Below are 21,921 nucleotides of genomic sequence, written 5' to 3'. Positions count from 1 at the left end.
CTACACTATCAATTTTACCCCTCTTGAACACCGAATTGCAATTCATGGGGGTATCCCATGAATTGCAATTCCACATTTAGAGGGACTTGCAATTCGGTGGAATTGCAATTTCCTCTAACCAAACGGCGTAATTTTGACATCCACAAAATTGCAATTAAACTACACCCAAATTACATCCAACCAAACACTCTTAGTCTCCTCAGCTCCTCGGGGGTCGCAAATTGTCACTCCAAGGTATGTTATACACTAGCACGCTATCATCTTCAATAAACCTATAATCTCACTCACATTTGTATTAAGTAGAGTATAATGACTAGTAGAATTGAGAGGCTAACTAGTTCTTATTCTTCAATTTAAATGGGGAGAATGGTAAAATTGACTTTAAAGGACAATGATGTGTTGGAAATAAAGAGAGGTAAAGAAAAATTTGCATAAATGTTACATGATAATAATCCTCACAAAATTAGACAAATTTATTATCTAATTTACTAAAATTGTAACAACTTTACAAATTTATAGGGTGAGATTTGCAACTTTATTTACAATTTTTGACAATAGAGGATCAAGAGAATCATATTCAAACAAATTGAACCAAAATTGCATTTTTCACAATATAAAATCTGAATCAATGAGTCGAATGTATTCAATGCATAATAATTTCAATCAGCAGACAGCAGTCCTCTGAAAAATTCTCTTTTTCAATAAAACTCCAACTATACCATAAAAACTTCTTGCACCAGTGAATTTGAAGTATGAGAGGTAAGATCTGATTACATCAAAGTCCACTACCCCCAATAAACCAAAATTTTTACAACAGTATAGAAATACAAGGATGCTAAAAGTAATATAGTTGACTGTAAGAAACTATGGGTTGAAAAGAGAAACACTAACATTTATAGAAGAATCAGTCATGATAATTTCTTTGGAATTATCTTCTGATGTTGGGTGGTTTGGGCACTCAAACTTGAGCCTCACTTGTAAAGGTCGAGTTACAACGAGGCCTTCCAAATCTCGTTTTGATGCCAACAGATATGAAACAAGCAAATCTTTGCTTACCCTTCTAGTGGGGTCCAAACTATCCGCTATCTTGGCAGCCTTCTGCTCCCGACTATCCATTCCGGTATCTGCAGTCTTCCTCAGCTTCAAATACAGCGCAGCAGAGATAATGACCTAAAAGGAAACATTATTAGATAATTATATATTTATATGGATGGTACTGTTTGTTTATGAAGTGGTTTCTTTCAATCATCTTCGAATTGAAAATGGAGGATACATGCATTATGGATGTAGGACCCCTACCTCACTTGTACCAGGACTAGTGTTGATGCAGCAATCGACGAGAACTTTCCCTTCTGGCACAACTTCCGAAGGACTTGAGCTAAGCACTTCTACGCTTGATTCGGTTGAGTTGTGTACTTCTTTGTTTGATTCTACTTCCGATTCCCAGAAGGTTCGGTGGTCAAGTTCATCGTACCATTGTTGGGCAGCACATACCTGCATATGGCCATCAATCATTAAAAACCCGAATAAGAGAGGTATATCGAATTAATGCATGAAAATGATAAAACAGAGATTATCTGAGAATATGAAACCTTTTCAGAAGTAGAAATTCTCTCTGCTTCAGAGACTACTGTTGCTGCTCCTCGAGCTTGGCGCCATATGCAACTTTCGTTCAAGGGCTCCACCAGCTCAAATGACTCGGGTATGTCGATACTCAATTTTATGTCAACTTTACCTAAATTTACAACCAAAGTATAAGCCTAAAACTGATACATCAAAGTGGAAATTATGAAGAGCATGATATCAAGAAGCACATTAATGTTACAGTAGAAAAAATTGTGAGTTGTAATAATATAAAAAGAGTAAAATCATAGAAAGTAAAAACCTGGCAGCAAGTTAAAAAGTTCAGCATGATCAACATGAAGTCCTGATAGTGCATCTTTACTGCAATTCAACATACAAATTTTAAAAACAGATATGCAATAGAATAATAAGATAATCATGCAGGAAAAAGAGAGAGAGAGAGAGAGAGAGAGAGAAAGAGAGAAAGGAAACAACTATCCATGCGTTAAACTTACGTAGCATATACTCGCTCCATAGGAAATGAGAACCAATAAGGAAGGCCAAGGATGCTAAAATTTGAGAACTGGAAGGGTGATAAAGTCCCAGATTTGCTATTGAACTTTAATACCTCCTGACCAACTTCAAAGACAAGCTTATCAAACAATCAATCTAGTATATGCAAATAACAAACTCATATTCACTTAGAATCCTTGTTTCTACCTGTATTACAAATGATTAGATCATCTTGAAAAGTGGCAATGGAAGATATGAGATCAGCATATGGAATTCCCTCCAATGAGCAATCAGTATGCATTAGCTGCTTCAACAAATCATTTGGTATTTGTTTAAGAATATTTGACTTCTCCAGAATAAGATGCCCACAGATCTCCGATATATTCGAGAATCCTTCAGTGTATAGAAAGTAGTTGATGATATAGTAACAAGCAACAAGTAATGAAGTGCCTTGGCAGTGGCTTCCATACCTTCCACAATTTCTTGGAGAGCCCCTGAGGCCAAGTCCAGGATCCATAAGGTCTGCAAGCTGCAAATAAATTAATAAATGATAGTTAGCAAAATGATCCCAGTAGTATAAGCTATAATGTCCCTCAACAACCTAGCAGGTCATTCATCCTTTCTTGAGTCAAAAAGGGTAAAGATCTCATGTTTATACTGTTTTTTTCCCAGGCACTCAACACAACCAAAACAACTCCTGACAACTTGAATTGATTTCAGAAAGAGAATGTAATGAAAAAGTAATTAGCAAGGTTAGCTTGAAAGACCCACACGCAAATTGTTAAATAGGTGAAATAGTCCCACAAAATTACTGACATAGTGTTTTGTTTAAGTTCTAGGGAAGCTAATGGGAGTGAAGCTCCGAGACCATGGTAAAGATGCTAGGTCTTACTTGCGATTAAGAACAAAGAGATCATTTTGGCATTTTGAAATATGCCAAGGGAATAGCAATGTTTTTGGAGGAAATTCATCAGATTTAGCCTCTATATCCTTCCTGCTCCAAAGCTTGCCAAAAATCCAGCTCCATAAACTATTGGAATCCATATTTGAGTTCGTTGCCGGATACAATGTATCTAGAATTCTCCTCTCCATATCAGCTCTCCTGATGGCATGGTTCTTTCACACCAAGAGCAGAGTTTAGCAAAAATAAATACTGAATACTAGTATGAGAACTGAAGCCAAAAGAAAATTGAACAAAGGGGCAAAACAGGAAGGAAAAAGGAAAAAGGTAAAGAGATATAAATATAACTGCACCCTTGCAGTAAAAGATGTAGTAGACATAAATAAGGGCAGTTAAGACCAGAAGATTGACCTGACATGCCAAATACTTAACTAGCACTCTTTTGTTGATAGAAAATAAAAACTCTGAAGAGCTTTCATGCATGTACCTCTGAGTCCGCAATGTACAAGCAATTGTCAGCAGCATGATAAAACGAAGCTGCAGGGCGCATTAATTTCGCATTTTCAAAGTCTCCATCTTCAAAACCAGGAGAGGAACCAATCTGAATTAAATAACAATATTTCTATTAGACTATTTCTCTTATTCAGTTATGATAATTTTGTAACATTTTATTGATTAATAATAATATAGTTTAACAATTCTGCAAGTGAAATGCATACACAGTCTAGAATTTCTCCATTAGCATCGAATACAATGATCCGATGGTGATTACTGTCAGAAACGAAAACGCGATTTCCTTTCTCATCAACTGAAATACAACCTACAAGGAGAGCAATACAAAAGATTATTTCTTTTCCTTTTGTTCAAGTAAAAGACAATATTAACACAGATTACACCAAGCCTAAATAGATAATAAATTATTTGTCGTTTACGTTGTAGTTGTCAATGTTTTAGCCATTAGATCCCTATGGTTCTTCATGACATTGGGGAAACGAAATTACAGGGACCCAGAGAAATCTATACCTGGAAAATAAAGAAATAAATTTCTCAAGGGAAAGCAGAGATATGGCTCCTTGAATACTTCAAGTGGTTTTTCCCAAGGACTATTCATATTATGCATGAAATTAGCGGTCTTCCTATCCTGAACTTTCAAATCCTTGATGACTGTTGATGTGAAGCAAAAAAAAAAAAAAAAGAGAGAAGAGAGCTTATCAATACAATCATATAGATGGAAAGAAAAGAGAGCTAATCAATACAATCATATAGATGGAAAAAATCATTGGAATTCATTGAAACACAATACTAAACAAGGCAAAGTGGGGCAGTGATGCTTTTTGTGGATACTCTCACAGGAATACATCAATAATCCAAGGACATTTCAATGAGTCCTATTTTATTACTATTAGACAATTTAATAAGTTAGAGATTATTAGAAAGTTATTTAGTTTATTAGATCAGTTTTACTCATACAAATATACAATGATTTTCAGAATCTTTGTATTTTAGTCATTGAAATATTGAATTAGTTTTGGAATCCTTGTATTGCCCTATCAAAGGGAAAACTAGTAATAATAACATCAAGCCAAAATTTAACCCCCTCTTGGAAATCAGAGAGTTTTGGATATCAAGCAAACCAAACTTTATTTTTCAGCAATTGTTCTTTTCATCGTGTGACGTGAGCCCATAACATTGGCTCTATTGCCAGCATCACTGGCGATCACTCTTCACATATGACAGTTTCCAAAGAGGACTTTCACAACCTTTTTGAGTCGGTTAAGGAGATAAAATAGGTCATCACGACCTACATCCAAAATCAAGACACCACCCCATAGTCCCATCCCTCCTCCATCCAACCAACAACGGATGATGCCACACCTCGCACTATTGACGCTTTCATTTTGCAGTCCTCACTATACCCAAATGGAATTTCCTACTTTCTCAGGGGCACGGAGGACCCTCTCATCTGGCTCCATTGCTGTGAATCATACTTTTGCAATGCCCACACACGGATTCATGCCAAAGTTGAATTGGCAACCTTCAATATGACTAAGGTAATCATATACCTCAAGGGATTTTTATCACAAAATTCAGTTGCTGCAATCTGGGTAATCTAAGCAGCCTCCCATTCCTCTTCCACCTTCAACCAGGAGCAACTAAGTGACCATCCCAAACTCATGGCCTTAGGCTACCATAAAGATAGCCTTTGAAGTTCCTCCCATTCGACGGTTGTCCCTAACCAAGCAACAAAACAGGAAATCTAAAGGTATTTGCATTAACTATGGCAAAACATAGCACCACAATCATCGTTGAAAACATCTTTTTTGCATCTTGGGCCTCAACAAGGATGTCAAGGCTTTTGTCCCTGAAGAAGCGGAACTGAATATGGCAGGAATATCCTTGCACGCAATCATTGAGAACCACACAAGGAAGATTATGAAGATTAGGGTAACTGTTGCTGATTGACTCAAGTAACACAACTTCATTGACGCATCCACAACACAAGTTGGAGTTGCCAACATGCCCACTGCCGAGTAGGAAGGTGACTGTTACAACTGGTGACCACTTGCCAAGTTCAGGATCTTGTGAACAAGTTTTGATCCACCAAGACAACAATTCTTTCCTTGTCACTCTATTCTTGATTTCACTTGTCCAGTTTGATATTGTTCTTGGCATTAAATGGTTTGGCACTTTGGGACCTATTTGGTGGGATTTCAATGCTTTAACAATGCAATTTTCCTTGAACAAGAAGGAGGTATTGTGGTCAGGAGAAAAGCCCCGGAAGTTTACATCTATACACTTTACACTCTATTCAACCTATACCCAACCAAGCAGTTCTTCATACTCACCACAGCCACTTTGGATTTTTGGTGCTGCCAAAAGGCTTACAAATGCTCCCTCCACTTTTCAACAATTTATCCTCTGATGAACTGTGCACTGGATAAATTATTTTACCCCTTCCTAGCAAATATTGTTGAGGTCAGTTTGTCTCTTCTCTACGAACATCTAATCCGGGAAAGTAAAATTGATGGACTACTCTATCCTTTAAGAGGGACCATAATGCAATTTTGTAGAAATTCCTTTTCAGGAACTAGAGTTCATTGTAGGGTTGAACAACAAATGATTGATTATTCTTGAAAAAGATGTTATTTCATTGATTAGTAAAAGCTGCAGCTATGGATTGCAAATATGGTTGTATACATAGTTATCAAGGCGGACTTTCTAGGCGAGATGCTGTCGATCGCCTAGTCGACTAGTCGACTAGGCGACCGCCTAGTCGACGCCTAGGCGACGAGTTTTATATATATATATATATAAACCAATTAATATTAAATATCAAATATTAGATTAATATTCTTGGGACTTATGGTATTGGGCATCTCAAGGTTCCTTGAAACTTGTTCCTTGAGACTTGTTCCTTGAGACTTGCAGTGTATTGGACAGCTCAAGAGTCTTTCCTTTCTATGCCTATGTGTATATATATAAATATCAGACCAAATATGAATATTTTCAACCTTTAACCTATTAATGGAGCAAGTCAGTGCCTGGGCTGGGTTCAGGGAGCGGCGGCGACGCCACGGCAAGGAGTCCGGTCGCCATCGGAGAGCTCACGCGCCACCGTCTCCGAGCTGCTCCGCCGTCACGCGCCGGCACGTGCGGTGGTTTCCGGCGACTTCGCCGGTCGTTTTTTCTAGGCGAGGCAAGCAGATTAGGCGGTCGTTCTCGACCGCCCGGACGCCTAGGCGTCGACTAGGCGTCACCTAGGCGACGCCTTGATAACACTGGTTGTATATATATGTTGAAATTGAGGGATTGAAAGACCTGGCAGGTGGAGAATAACAACCACCCGCCAGTTAGCGGAAGCAAAGTATGTAAGAAAACCAGAGAATAATAGAATATATGAATGTATTATAATGAAAGAGTACAGTAGGGTTGTTCTCTATGCCTCTATATATACTAAACTACCTACCAAATCTACCATAATAGGAATAGGAAACNAAAGCAACTACCCTAATATTATATATTAGGTAATGATCCAATTTCTTGTGGAGTCAATATGGGATCGTATCATTGTCCACTGCTTGAGAAGCCGACGTCTATGGTGGCTTACTCCAGACGGCTCACACTCCGGACACTTCTCGGGACCAGGTAGCCTTTTTCTCCTTTGGATGGCTTCACTCCGGACCTTATCAAGCACCAGGTAGCCCTCTTCTAGGTCGCCCCTCTGCTAGGCCAACACCGGATGCGTGGATGGCTTCACTCTGGATAGCTTTCACTCTGAACTCTTCTCGGTTTCCTTTGAACCTTATCAAGCACCGGGTAGCCCTCTTCCAGGTAGCCCTTTTCTCTCACATTCCGGTCTCTCAACAAGAGCATCAAAGTTGACGTTACTTGCGTAGACCGAACAAGCTTGGGATATGATACTCCCCCTGAAACACAAGCTTGGATGCTACCAATTCCTACGGATACCACTCGTAGTGCCACCCTAAGCCCGTTTGATTATAGATAGTCATACTCCCCCTTACGGCTTACTTGAAACATGGGAAATAATCAAAGGCTTTTATAGTAGTGCTGAACCTTAACATCCATGGGATAAGGCATATCGGAGATAAAGGAATAGCACGGTTATACCAAAAACACAAACACCATGGGAAGAAGTTCGGCAACAAACCCAAAGAAGCTTTCAAATTTCACCAAAAAGTCGAAAGAAGGCCAAAACAGCAATCTCAAGGGGTGGTTGGAGACGTTGACCGGGGAGGTTGACCGGAGTTGACTGTTGACCAGCGTTGACTGGTCGTTGACCGGCGACCAACGAAGGATATGAAAACACAATCAAGAGCGTCTCGTCAATACGAAACCAATGGTGGCAGTAGCGTCTTGCTCGGAGATTGGAGGAGAGATCTGGCCGGAAAACTATGGACTTCCCTGGCGACGGCGGTGGCGCGTGGCTGAACAACTAGGGTTTTGTCTAGGGTTTGTTTTAGGGTTTAGGCTCTGATACCATGTTGAAATTGAGGGATTGAAAGACCTGGCGGGTGAAGAATAACAACCACCCGCCAGTTAGCGGAAGCAAAGTATGTAAGAAAACCAGATAATAATAGAATATATGAATGTATTATAATGAAAGAGTACAGTAGGGTTGTTCTCTATGCCTCTATATATACTAAACTACCTACCAAATCTACCATAATAGGAATAGGAAACCCTAATAGGAATAGGAAACTAAGTCCAGCCTACTAGGAGTTTCCTAATATTCCACTATACACCAGGCTGCTTATGATGCCACTTGGGTTGTTGGAGTGTATAGTTTCCTGGTTCTCTTCTCATTTATCTGAAGATGAATACAAGGCTATTTTAAATACAATAAAGATGGGAAATTTGGAATGCATGGGGCATTTGCATCTCTGTTCAGGGAGTGGATTCGGACAGGTTGCACAGGAAAGATCTCTAGTGAAATATTTTCATAATACCTGCAAGAACTATTCAATAGCAAAAGCTATTTTTGCTTTGAATTGACCATGGAGAATCCTGGAAGTTCTAGTTCACCACTGGTCAAACAACCCTCTGATAAATATACTACTCTTCTATTGGATGCAAGTTTTACCATGCAAGCCAACCACAATGTGTATCTTCTTCTCCAACAAATTGAAGAAATTGTTATCCCTTCCTGCAACTGAGGAGTGCAGCAACTCTTACACCTCTATCAGTCTTGCCCTTAACCCACTGGACTACTGCTATTTCTTCCACACAACTCTTAACAAGGATCAGGATTATCTGGTCTTTCTAAGGTTGGGTGAAGATGTTGAAATTCTTGCTGATTTAACACATGCTTCTAGCTAGTAACGTTTCTATTTCAGAACCATGCTCAGAGGATAAGGAGGCTCTAGTTGGTTTGGTTGGACTACCTGACGAGGACTCGTCATGGGAAGTGTTGGAGGATTTTCAGATTTCCAGGTGAAGTTTCCTAATTTCAAGCTTGAGGACAAGTTTGATGTCCCAAAGGAGAGTAAGAATGCATTCTAGGGCTATGGCATACTCTTGCAGGAATACATCAGAAATTTAGGAATTTCTATAAGTCCTATTTTACTAATATTAGATAGTTTAGTAAGTTGGGGATTATTAGAAAGTTATCTAGTTTATTAGTTAAGTTTCAGTCATAGAATTAGTTTTGAAATCTTTGTATATTTAGTCATCAAATTAGTTTTGGAATCCTTGTATTGTCCAGTACAAGGGAGAATTATTTATAATAATACCAAGATGGGAATCAGGTAGTTTACTAGTTTTGGGTCTCAAGCAAACCCAACTTTATTTTTCAGCAGTTCTTTTTGTCCCTCATCCTTGCCTGTGATGCGAGTTCATAACAGGCACATATATGAAAATCAAGTTTAACACTTTTGATAGCCTCATTTATAATTATAACTAAAAGAAAGTTTTACGTAATATGAATCAGAATAATATGTAAATAAATAAATAATCAATACGATATTTAGCTCCTCAAGCACAGTGGTATTTCCACAATTAGTACAACTTGACAAAACAAAATTAGCAACTACAGTGATATTTCCACATTTTGTCCTCACACAAGGTGATCAGTTAAATATGGACAGTAAACTACACATACCACAAAACTCGAGGGTAAATATGACATTTCACAAGAATTACTACTACTTTTGATCTCTCAACTATAGTGATATTTCCACATTTAATCTTGGACTATCAATTTGATTAGATTTGTTCTAATGGTTTGCATTTTTGTCAAATCCGGACAGAAAATGTCAAATGTCACCCAGGAGTCTAGAGAAGGCTAAAAGCCTAGAATCAGAATGAACCATCTTTGTGCTTCTATAGTGAAATCTAAGAAGTCAGTCATATAACAATCACCACTGACGTGATAGAGACTAGAGCAAAAGCCACCATCTCTGTTGAGAAATACTATGAGTGCCCAGTCCACATTGCAACAGATCTGGAAGTCCCATGTCGTAAGCTATTTCCCATAGTCCGAACACAATATTCCAGTGTGCCAAAGATGATTCCTATTTCAGTGACCTCTCTCAGTTTCCACCACGGAAGCACAACAGTGCTTCATAATTTTCATGGCCAAAGTTTGCAATATGTAAAAAATGGATTTTAAGTTGTTATTATTATTATTTATTTATTCTAGTATTTCCATATACGTAAATCTAAAAAATTGACATTAAAAGAAAATTAAGAAGATTAGGGCTTTTAGTTGTAAATTTAGGGACCCATGGGGAAAGTTCCTGAGAAGTATGTTATGCAAGCACTCACTTTCATGGTTCATGAATGGCATGTAACTTTCTCCTGCCCGATTTGCCAAAAAAGCTAACCATTGGACCAACCCCACCCAAAATGATAGTCAATGACTAAATCTAAAAATGTCACTATAGTCAAAGAACAAAAAGTGAGATTGATTCTAGTGAAATTTGGCGTGTGCCACTCACCATCCATATTTAATAAAAAATCTAACATCAAAACAAAATGGGAAAATGCCATTGTAGCCATGAACAAAGTTTGCTCACCATCCATATTTAATAAAAAATCTAACATCAAAACAAAATGGGAAAATGCCATTGTAGCCATGAACAAAGTTTGCTCAAATTGATAGTCAAGGACTCAATTTAAAATTGTTCATATGATAAAGGGCTTTGGAAGGAACAACAAAACAATAGAAGGAATCAAAGCTAAGTTCTGAAACATGAAATAGCTTTTATATTGAAGTGAATATTAGCTAATTCAGTTTACCACATTTATAAATCATTACTTGGAAGCTGAGATATAGCATTAATAGTTTACTATTCTTAGGGTATTAATAGATCTTTCACTTCACAAAGCCTATAAGATATCTATAGAACTAGCATATACATATCCATATGTTTACACGTAGGGGTGACCCAAAATCTGAGAAAGAATTGCAGATTTAAATTCAGCACCTGAACCCAAAGTTACAAAATGATTTGATTCATTCTGGAACTAAAATTCAGCAAAAACCCAAAATATATGCATATATGTACACATCACACACACTTCCTACTGAGTACTGACTCTCTTGGTTCCTGGTTCCATAACCTACTATCTTGTTACAGCTATTTAATGTCAAAATTACTTCTAGAAGTAATATTGTATAATCTCTTTATCATACTACTACTGAAAAAAATCATTGGATAATAAAATCTGACCATTGTCAATATTTCAGGTTTCTCACTGGATGAGATACAAAAAGATCCATAAATTAATGTATAAGACTATAAGTTCCCAGAATTAGGTAGATTGGCTCTTCTGAGCTGTACTACTATTTTATATCTGAATGGTTCTACATTTTTCTGTTGTAGCTTATCAGTTTATGTACTTAAACTGTCAGTTTCTTTCTATCAAACCACCAAATTCAGATTTCATCAACCTGAACCAAAAATTCCTCAGACCAATGAACTTAATTTTAGGTTCGGCTTTTCGATTTGCCAAAATTTTCAAGCAACTAAAATATTTCTTAATTAGTTTTAAACTGATGTCTACCCTACTTGTGTGTAACTTTAGTAAAATATCGTACCATCTTGTTTGATGGACCAACTAGATGAAAATAGTGAAAACAAAGATGGGATATCAGTAACTTGTTTGAAGACATAGCAAGGTAAAAATAAACAATAGGTTGGCATACCATCGTCAAGAATCATGGAATCCACTTCCTTCCCTTGGTAGATTATAGGACTCTTAAGGCCCCTGAAAATGACGCAACAGGTCCCACCGGTAATCTAAAATTGGAATATAAAAAAATTGAATAAAATGGAAGTTAAAAAGGACATCAAATACTTATCTAAATTAAGCAGAAGAAAGATTCAAGACAATCTTAAAAAGAACAACTAATCTTGAGTATAAGTTGGCATGGGTCAAACCAATTCTAATACCTCACTAGTATTGACTCACAATATTATAGAAGTATGGTCTTTAAAGGCAAAATTATATCCAAAATTCCTCTTTTGAAATATCACATGTTGATTATGTGTGTTGAATGGAGAACTCCATATTTTCATATATTAATCAAAGGCATAACACCTATTTATACAAGACTATACAATACTAACTAAGGTAAGTATAGGAAATAAATCTCTAAGAATATGTACATAATCCCTAAGATCATATTGAATATATTTCTACCATATAATGTCTAACACTCCCCCTCAAGTTGGAGCGTAGATATTGATCATGCCCAACTTGTTACACAAGTAATCTACTCGAGGCCCATTCATGGCTTTTGTAAAAAGATCTCCTAATTGTTCTCCTGTCTTCACAAACCCTGTAGAGATTAAGCCTCGTTGTATCTTTTCACGAATGAAGTGACAATCAACTTCGATGTGCTTGGTTCGTTCATGGAAAACAAGATTGGCTGCAATGTGGAGAGCCGCTTGATTGTCACACCATAGCTTCGCAGGAATAGGAGCCTTGAGTCCTATTTCATTCAGAATGTGATATATCCACAAGATTTCACAGGTTGCTTGAGCCATTGCTCTATATTCTGACTCTGCACTCGACCGTGACACAACATTCTGCTTCTTGCTTTTCCATGAGATCAAGTTCCCACCAAAGAAGACACAAAATCCAGTTGTAGATCTCCGATTCTCCTTTGACCCTGCATAGTCTGCATCTGCAAAACACTCAATCTTCATATGTCCGTGATTTTGATATACAATTCCACGCCCTGGAACCCCTTTCAAGTAGTTCAAGATTTGTTCAACAGCTCTCCAATGGTCAACAGTTGGAGATGCCATAAATTGACTTACAATACTGACTGAATAAGCAATATCAAGTCGGGTTACAGTCAGGTAGTTTAGCTTACCAACCAACCGTCTATATCTTTCTGGATCATCAAATGGCTCCCCCTCTAAGGTCAATTGTGAATTAGGGATCATTGGAGTAGTGCAAGGCTTAGCTCCTAATTTCCCTGTTTCTGTCAATAGATCAAGTACATATTTCCTTTGAGAGAGAAATATACCTTTCTTACTTCGTAGTACCTCGACACCTAGAAAATATGTTAATGCGCCAAGATCTTTAGTCTGGAATTGACTATGAAGAAAGGTCTTAAGAGATACAATACCAGCAGTGTCACTACCTGTGATGACAATGTCATCCACATAGACCACTAATAAGATAATACCGGCTTGAGAATGTTTATAAAAAACAGAATGATCAGACTTCCCTTTCAACATGCCAAATCTTTCAATTGCTTGACTGAATTTTCCAAACCATGCACGAGGGCTTTGCCTTAGGCCGTATAGAGATTTGCGAAGGCGACAAACTTTACCGTACTCCCCCTGAGCAACAAACCCGGGTGGTTGCTCCATGTAGACTTCTTCGTGAAGATCACCATGTAGAAAGGCATTTTTAATGTCCAGTTGGTGTAAGGGCCAATCATACGTGGCAGCCATCGAGATGAGTAATCTAACAGAGGTTAATTTTGCAATCGGGGAGAATGTGTCAGAGTAATCAATACCATAGGTTTGAGCATACCCTTTTGCAACAAGACGAGCCTTCAATCGAGCCACTGAACCATCAGGATTTACCTTCACTGCAAACACCCATTTGCACCCAATGGCCTTCTTACCAATAGGTAAATCCACCAAGTCCCATGTACCATTGAAATCTAAGGCAGTCATTTCCTCAATCATAGCAGCACGCCAACCAGAATGGGACAGGGCTTGTTTGACAGTTTTAGGAGGTTGTATAGAGTCAACAGAAGCAATAAAAGAGCAGGAAATAGGAGGTAAGTGAGTATAAGAGACAAAAGATGAAACAGGGTAAGTACAAGATCTTTTACCTTTGCGGATGGCTATCAGCAAGGTTTCTTGATCAAACGACGAAGAAGCCGGCTCAGGACATGAATCAGGCATACTGTCAGGAGCCAAAGAAGTGTCTGGATTGGGGTTTACTACTTTTGGAACAAACCGTTGTTTACGAGAATATACCTGAGTGATTGGTGGTCGTAAAGCTGGGATAGGAGCGGAAGCGGTGGTAACCGTGTAGATGAGAACATCGTCATCATCTCCATGGCTCTCAGATTTAGAAGGAGGTGAGAAGGGAACATCTTCATGGAAGGTTACATCAATAGACACTAGATATCTTCCTGTGGACGGACAATAACACCTATACCCCTTCTGGACAAGAGAATATCCCAAAAAGATGCACTTTAGAGATTTTGGATCTAACTTCGTGATATGGGGCCTAACATCTCTCACAAAACAAGTACATCCAAATGTTTTTGGTGGAATAGGAAACACAGACTTTTGAGGGAAAAGACACTGATAGGGTGTTGTACCACGTAAAACCGAAGATGGCATACGATTAATCAAAAAACATGCAGTAGAAACTGCATCAGCCCAAAAGTGTTTGGGAACCTGCATTTGGAACATGAGAGCTCGAGCAGTTTCTAATAAGTGCCTATTCTTTCTTTCAGCAACCCCATTCTGAGATGGAGTGTCAACACAAGACGATTGATGTAACATACCATGGTCAAGCATATAAGAAGAAAAGGGTTCAGAAAAGTACTCTTTAGCATTATCACTTCGCAATATACGAACAGGAGTATTAAATTGCGTTTGTATCTCAGAACAAAAAGCACGGAAATGAGAAAACAACTCAGACCGACTTTTCATAAAATATAACCAAGTCATGCGAGAGTAGTCGTCAACAAAAGTAACAAAATACTGAAACCCAAATTTAGTCATAATACGACAAGGACCCCAAACATCAGAATGAACCAACTCAAATGGAGCATTTGCTCGTTTATTGACTCTAGGACTCAAACTAACTCGATGATGTTTAGCAAACTGACAAGACTCACAATTTAAAGACGACACCTTACTAAATTGCAGACACATTGTTTTCAACAAAGGTAAAGAAGGGTGTCCCAAACGACAGTGGACTTCAAAGGGAGTACCCATCCCGAAGCAAGCAACCGGTCTCGGGATATAGGAATCAAGAATATAGAGGCCACCAGACTCATGTCCTTTACCAATAATCTGCTTCGTCATAAGATCCTGGAACATGCAATGAGTAGGAAAGAAGGTTACAGAACAATTCAGAGCATTAGTGATCTAACTAACAGAGATCAAATTAAAAGACAAGTTGGGAAGGCTCAGGACAGAGGATAACGGGAGATCAGGAGTTGGATTAGCAGTACCAATCCCAAGCACCCTAGAGGTGGATCCATCAGCTAGAGTGACATGGGAAGTGGATGGAGATGATTGAAAGGTAGATAGGAGTTTAGAGTTACCTGTCATATGATCCGTGGCCCCCGAATCAATAACCCATTTGGAAGCTGAAGAGACGAGGCAAGTGTTGGGATTACCTGAGGTGGCAGCAGCTATAACTGGGGCAGATGATGAAGATTCTTGATACTTCTGGTACTTAGCATACTCATCCACAGAGATTACAATTGTTTTCTCACCATTAACATCTGAAGACACCACATTTGCAGACCGATTTCCCTGATTTCTATTCTGAAGCTTTCGGCAATCCTTCTTCATGTGCCCCGGTCTTTGACAATAACGGCAAATAATTGTATTTGACTGCTGTCCATGAGGGTCCCTACCGTGATAAGACGAACTCACAGACTCCCCCTTTGATTTCTGGCTAACAAGGACGCTGCTGGACTGGGGAGTTTGAAATGTCTCTGTGCGTAGTACTCTAGAAAACACATCAGAAAGGGATTTGAGCTCCTCACTGGACAATACCTGGGACTTGGCTGGTTCTAGTCGAGGATGGAGACCAGCCAAAAAGCTCATGATAGCCATCTGTTCTCTTTGTTTCTGTTGTTCTTGTATATCCGATGTAAATGGCATCAACTCGTTAAGGGCCTCATAAGTTTTTTTGAATTCCATAAAATAAGTCTGAAGGGATTTGTCAAGCATTTCAGCACGATAAAACGCCTTACAAACGTCATAAATTCGAATAATGTTGCCTTTACCCGAATACAAAAAATTGAGATACTCTAGTAGTTCTTTGACAGTGTCACAGCGACTGACAAAACCAAAAATCTCAGAATCAATTGAGTTCCGTATTTGAAGAAATAATTTAGCATCATCACGCAACCAAATTCGTTTTTCCTTTTCATCCTTAGGCGGGTTGTCAGTCATATGAGCATCTTTGTCAATACTAAGCAAATAGATTTTAATGGTTCGTTTCCATTCCGAGTAATTTGAGCCATTTAGTTTGTGTTCTGTGATTCTTGCATTAACTGGAAGAATATCAGACACAACTATAGACTCATGCTCAGTCATTATGCTACGCAACAAAGAAACAACCACTCTAAGTGCCTAACCAGTGAACAATCAGACCAACCACACTGTAGGCAGAAAACGATACTGACAACCCAAAAATACAGAGAGAACCAAACAGATCAACCAAATGTAGGCAGAGAACTACACTGTCATCCCATAATAATACAGAAAGATATTACCAGGTCGTCCAATGCAAAAAACCGAGTCTAGAACTGCGTTGGGGGTGGCCGGGCGAGACTGGGAAGGTGAGCCGGAGTCGATTCCGGCGTCGGAGATGCCCTCACGCGCCGGCGCGTGGGATTCCGGCGTGGTGTGGCGGTGGCGCGTGAGAGTCACGCTCCGGGCAGATGGCCTCCAAACTTTGCAGATCGGCTACTCGGCGACCGGCGACTCCAATGGTGCGGAAGGTGACGACAACCGGCCGGTGAAACCTCCGACCCAAAATCTTCTGCCGTGTGCGCAGAAAAAAAGAAGGAAAAAAAACTGATTTTTTTTCTTCAAACCCTAGGGCTCTTGATACCATGTTGAATGGAGAACTCCATATTTTCATATATTAATCAAAGGCATAACACCTATTTATACAAGACTATACAATACTAACTAAGGTAAGTATAGGAAATAAATCTCTAAGAATATGTACATAATCCCTAAGATCATATTGAATATATTTCTACCATATAATGTCTAACAATGTGTTTGCAATTTTTGGCTCAAAGTGATGATATGCAACAAACCTTAGGAAAATTCTTGTTAGACAACAAAATAGGAAAGGTTATGTATTCCTTCATCACTCTTCGGAGCAAATGTGTGTAACCATCTTTAGAGAGAAGGGGAGATGTGCAATATTGATATCCCATTACTGGAAGGAAAGGATACCTGCAATTTCAAAAGTCTCAAACCAATTGAGAATATTATTAAAGAAGCCATAAAGTCAAGGGCATATTACCTCTGCTGAAGTAATTTGACTTTATCAAGCATGATAAAAAGGTCATGCTGTGACAAAGAGGAACCTTGAAAGAATTCAGCTACAAGAACTAAAGTAATGCCTTCTTTCTTAAAGAAATTCTTTTTCAACGCAATTCCGTTTAACCAACAATGAGAAGGGCCTGTACATTCGAGTAGAAGTGTAAAAAAGAAAGTTAGAGGTGGAAGATGGGGTGATCTGGCTTGTACACTCTATTGATCGTCAAATTCAGAATAGATAAACTTTTTCAAGATTCAGTAACCATGAAAGCAATAATGAGTATTAACTATTTCAAAAAGTGGCAATGTCATTAAGGTATACTGAAAGATTCTCAGATACATCATGCACAGTTATCACATGAGGGGTCTTGATCATAATTCATAATAATGGCTCTCATAACTCAGTCCACAGTGATGCAGCCTGGTTAATGGCAATACGAATACATAGCACAACTTGTGAAAGGGCCTATATAATTGCTGGAAAGAGATATCTAATGATGCAACTTTATAAAATGCACACTTAATACATTATTGCTGGGAATTGTGTTCAGAGAATTTATTTCACCTTCATGCTTGTTAATAGTAGATTGGATGAAGGACAATAAATCATGTTGTGGAAGAGACTCTTGTTTTGATTTTGATATAGTTGAATACCTGAAAGAGAGACAAGTTAGAAATGCAACAGCATCAAAAACAAAAGAGGACTAAAATGCAATGCGTTCTATCTACATATAGGAATTACTTCTATATACTTTGAAAACTGCAAGCAATTATTGTGTCAGAGACGTGTAAAGATAAACCAAACAGAAGAATTGGATCATAGAATTGAATATCTTAGACAAATAAAGGAATCTCTGTACTAGTTAGTACACATATATAGCCATGAGAGGATGGGTCCCTGTAAGCCAAAAAATTCTCATTTCTTCTCCAATTCAAACTGAAACACTATTGTTTCCTGCACATTACTATTTTTCTCCACTAATTGAACACAACTCATATAGAATCAAAATTAATGGCCAAGGCATCATAAAACAATAAGGAGAAAATGAAATTCTAGAAGCAGTAAAAATGATAAAACTTTACCTACGATAATCACAGCTTTCGTAATCATGTTTTTCAATGCTTCCAATGGATTTCTGAAGTGATGAGCTCAAAGACAATGGAACTAAACTTCCAGCTCCTCCAAGAAGCCGATAACTTTTCCCTGATATGAATGAACAGTTCCATTGGAAAAATAACAAAAAATGTTTATTTATTAAAGATTGGAAATAATGTTCATCAAAATTTAGCATCGGTGTTTACCTGCATGATTTAGAGGTAAGAGTCTATGAATTTCTTTCAAGCAATGAAGTCTTAGAGCCACTGGTATTCCCATTTTATTAATATGGGTTTAACACCAAAATAGCTCTTTTAAAAACGACAAAGGGCCCCTATTAAGCACTGGATCTTGCTGTATTAAGATTTAAGAGAAAAGAAAGATTAATATGCTGCCTCAGAAAGACAATACATCTATCAGCATCAAAGGTTACACAAGAATGTCAATTGAAGAAACAAGTTGGCATAACAAAAATCCAGCAGGTGCAGCATGTTTCAGATATGAGTTCCAAAATTGAGCAACCATAAAGGACTATGCATGATAAAACAGTGTCAAAGTGCAAATCATACACATCTTTTGGCAGAAAAGTACCATAAAAATCCAAAAATTATCCAAATGAAATTAAAACAGGCAAAATTTAAAAGTTAAAACAGATCTGAGCACGTTGAAATAAAATCTACACTTCAAATAATGTGTCCTCAAAAAGCATTTTTTATATTTAAAATACAAAAAGTACAAAAATACATGTTTAATTGTACTGATAATTTGAGCAAAACTGTTTGAAAAACATGTTTGGTTGACGAAGGCTTCAGCCACAAATTATTGGCTTCTATTTTGCTTGCTTTTATGTGCTTTTGTCCTGAATTTAGGGGTGGGCATTTCGATCTTCGGTTCGGGGTTTTTTTTTTTCAGCTTCGGTTCAGTTTCGGTTTGTACGATTTTGAAAAAATGAAACATTCGGTTTAACATTGTAGTTCTGTTCGGTTTCGGTTCGGATTTGGTTCGGTTCGGACTTCAGTTTGCTTTGCAAATCCCAACAAGATTTTAATTCATATCTCAAGTCAATAATTTTCTATTATATATGTTTTTATAACAATAGTCAATAGAGGCAGCTTATTTATCCTACTCATTAATTGAATCATCCTACCAAGACAATAATTCAATGAACCACTACCTATTGAGTCTGCAAATAACTTTGTAAGCATTGAGTTTCCATATGGACCACTGTCCTTCTTTGGAGTCAATGAATTTAAAACATCTCTTACTCTGCATGTTCAGCATCAAAGTAGTGAGTACACAGCCAAGAATAGACAGCAGGTTGAATAAATGAATGTTTTCCACTAAAGATGTAGTGGAAAATACTACATTTTGCACATTGAGGGTGTGTTTGGAAACCCGGAAAATGATCATTTTTCGGGTTTCCGGTGTTTGGCAAGGATTGGAAAATTGAAGTCATGGAAAATGATTTTTGGTCAAAGTGGAAAATGCCCTTGTTTTTCTGAAAAACAACTATCCCTTGTTTTTTTGGGGGAAGTCATTTTCCAGACACGCAGCTTTTTCTTCCTCCGTCATCTTCCAGGCCTTCTTCCTCCGCCTTCTTCTCCCTCCGCCATATTTTTCCTTCTTTTCTTTTTTATAGTTTTAGACTTTTTTTTTTTACCTCCAGTGGCAGAAACATGCTGAAATCTGGTTTCCGCCGGAAACCAGTTTTTTTTTTATAAATATATTGTATACAAGATTACAACCAAACACGGGAAATAAAAATGTTTCTTGGAAATGAGTCATTTTCCAAAAAACATTTTCTAGATGTCATTTTACGGGTTTCCAAACACACCCTGAGTGGAAACTTCAGATTCATTGGTTAAGAGTTTAAATCAATTATTCAGTTTTTGACAAGCAATATAAATAACAGGAAAAAATGGAAAATCCAATTGAACAACTAAAATTGTAAAATTTTGTGGTCAATAACTAGTGCTAATAATTAATTAATAGTCAATAGTAGTCCAATCAAAAGCAGAATGCAGCATATGCCACTCCGTTTATTGAATAATTTTTTGAATAATAGCAATGAGCATTCTGAACTCTGAAGCTTCTCCTTGTGATAAAATCAGTAAATCTCAGATGCATAAAGGTAGAAAAACATACTTTCAGTATGAAACTAAAATTGCAAAGCAGCACTTTTAATTTGTTTTTAAAGATGTATACTGCAAAATTTCCAACCAAACAAAGCAGTTGCTTATCTCACAATAAAGGGAACAGCCTTAAAGGACATTGCAAATCCAATGGATGATAAACTGGTTTTTAAGTTAAAACTTACTAATATAATATAAATAAGTGTACAGCAGCATCCAAAGATACACATATAAAGCAATATTTCAAAGTACATTGTATGGAGAACAGAATCAACACTTCAACTGTTCAATCATTAATGTTCAACAGAATCATCACTTCAACTGTTCAAGCCAAAAAACAAAATCAAAAATCAAGTTCAAGGCTTCAAGCAATCAAGCCAGAAATCAAAGTTCAAGTGTTCAACGGTACAAGCCAGAAATCAATGTTCAAGCCATAAATCAAGGAGAGGAGACCGGAGGAGTACCTTGGCTTCGTCGACAGGAGAGGAGATGGAGGACTGGTCTCTGCCCCTCTGGTCTCTGGTCCGGCGAGGCGAGGCATGAGATGGAAGGCTGGTCTTTGTTGGTAATAATCAGAACTTCAGAATTAAAATAAAACTTTTAAACCCTTTTCTTTGTTATTTAATCTAAACTAGCAGTTGACCCGTGCGATGCACGGAATGAAAATATATCAAGTGTAATGAAATATTGAAGAAAACGAAAAAAAAATAAAAGAATATTAATAATTAAATAAATTATAAATTATTAAAGACCTCTTTGTAAACTACATTAGTTGTAAAATTACACTTTTGTTTTGATTCATCACATACTAAAATCTTTAGTCCGTCTGAATAACTCACTCTTGTACAAAAATTGGTTTCTTGAGTATCAAACCAACATTGAAAAGTGTTTGCCCTTGACTCTTGTTAATAGTCATTGCATATGACAGCATAAGTGGAAATTGTCTTTCTGTTGAACGAAATGTAATATTGGGTCTGAACGAAAGGTAATCTTGGGTTTGATGGAGTGATAGTCATTCTAGCAATTAATACCTTAGTCCTAGCATTAGGACCCGCCAATATGTTTCACTCCATGATTACTTAATTTTGTTATCACCAACCTAGTTTAATTTTTCCTAATTTAATTTGCTCACATTTACTCATCAAAATTGATAACAATGCTCGTCAAAATAATAATAACATTCTCAAGAATAAATAATAATTAGTAATTAAAAACTTTTAGAATACTATTGCTACTAACAGTAATAATAAAAATAATAATATGAATTCTAATACTAATAATAAAAATAATAACAATAACACTAACCCTTATAATAATAAAAATAATACTAATATTAATAATATAACTAATAATATTAATAACATAATAAATATAAATCAAAATGTAATAAAAAAATAATTAGTAATTAAAAACTTGTAGAATACAATTACTACTAACAATAGTAATAAAAATAATAATAATAACCCTAAC

General features: G+C 37.3%; 1 protein-coding gene across 3 annotated transcripts; it reads right to left on the bottom strand.

Annotated features, from left to right (window-relative positions):
- Positions 1 to 680: 680 nt before the first annotated feature.
- Positions 681 to 21,008, bottom strand: LOC116018832. Of its 3 annotated transcripts, XM_031258839.1 has the most exons (19): positions 20,916 to 21,008; positions 19,494 to 19,585; positions 18,526 to 18,673; positions 18,307 to 18,427; positions 17,789 to 17,877; positions 17,207 to 17,366; positions 16,995 to 17,136; positions 11,646 to 11,739; positions 4,001 to 4,141; positions 3,697 to 3,797; positions 3,465 to 3,578; positions 2,969 to 3,192; positions 2,547 to 2,605; positions 2,284 to 2,469; positions 2,079 to 2,202; positions 1,886 to 1,944; positions 1,593 to 1,735; positions 1,300 to 1,494; positions 681 to 1,170 (listed from the first exon to the last, which is right to left on the bottom strand). In XM_031258839.1, exons 3-19 carry the CDS (start codon positions 18,596 to 18,598, stop codon positions 865 to 867), a joined length of 2,331 nt encoding a protein of 776 aa, XP_031114699.1. In that variant the 5' UTR covers positions 18,599 to 18,673; positions 19,494 to 19,585; positions 20,916 to 21,008; the 3' UTR covers positions 681 to 864. The 3 variants fall into 3 exon arrangements, with proteins under 3 accessions (XP_031114699.1, XP_031114700.1, XP_031114701.1); XM_031258840.1 differs by lacking the exon at positions 19,494 to 19,585; XM_031258841.1 differs by lacking the exons at positions 18,307 to 18,427; positions 18,526 to 18,673; positions 19,494 to 19,585; positions 20,916 to 21,008 and having other exon boundaries at positions 16,995 to 17,119.
- Between the last annotated feature and the right edge of the window lie 913 nt (positions 21,009 to 21,921).

The sequence above is a fragment of the Ipomoea triloba genome, chromosome 5, assembly GCF_003576645.1.
Source record: "Ipomoea triloba cultivar NCNSP0323 chromosome 5, ASM357664v1".
In the NCBI taxonomy this organism is placed as follows: domain Eukaryota; kingdom Viridiplantae; phylum Streptophyta; class Magnoliopsida; order Solanales; family Convolvulaceae; genus Ipomoea; species Ipomoea triloba.
Note: the sequence above shows the minus strand (reverse complement) of the source record. Positions and strands in the feature narration are given on the sequence as shown.

Coding starts and splice junctions, on each gene's coding strand:
- LOC116018832 (XM_031258839.1), bottom strand. CDS start 18,598: ATGGGAATACCAGTGGCTCTAAGACTTCATTGCTTGAAAGAAATTCAT. Junction 17,367..17,788: donor TACTATTAACAAGCATGAAG/GTGAAATAAATT, acceptor TCGAATGTACAG/GCCCTTCTCATTGTTGGTTA. Junction 2,470..2,546: donor TCTCCAAGAAATTGTGGAAG/GTATGGAAGCCA, acceptor TATACACTGAAG/GATTCTCGAATATATCGGAG.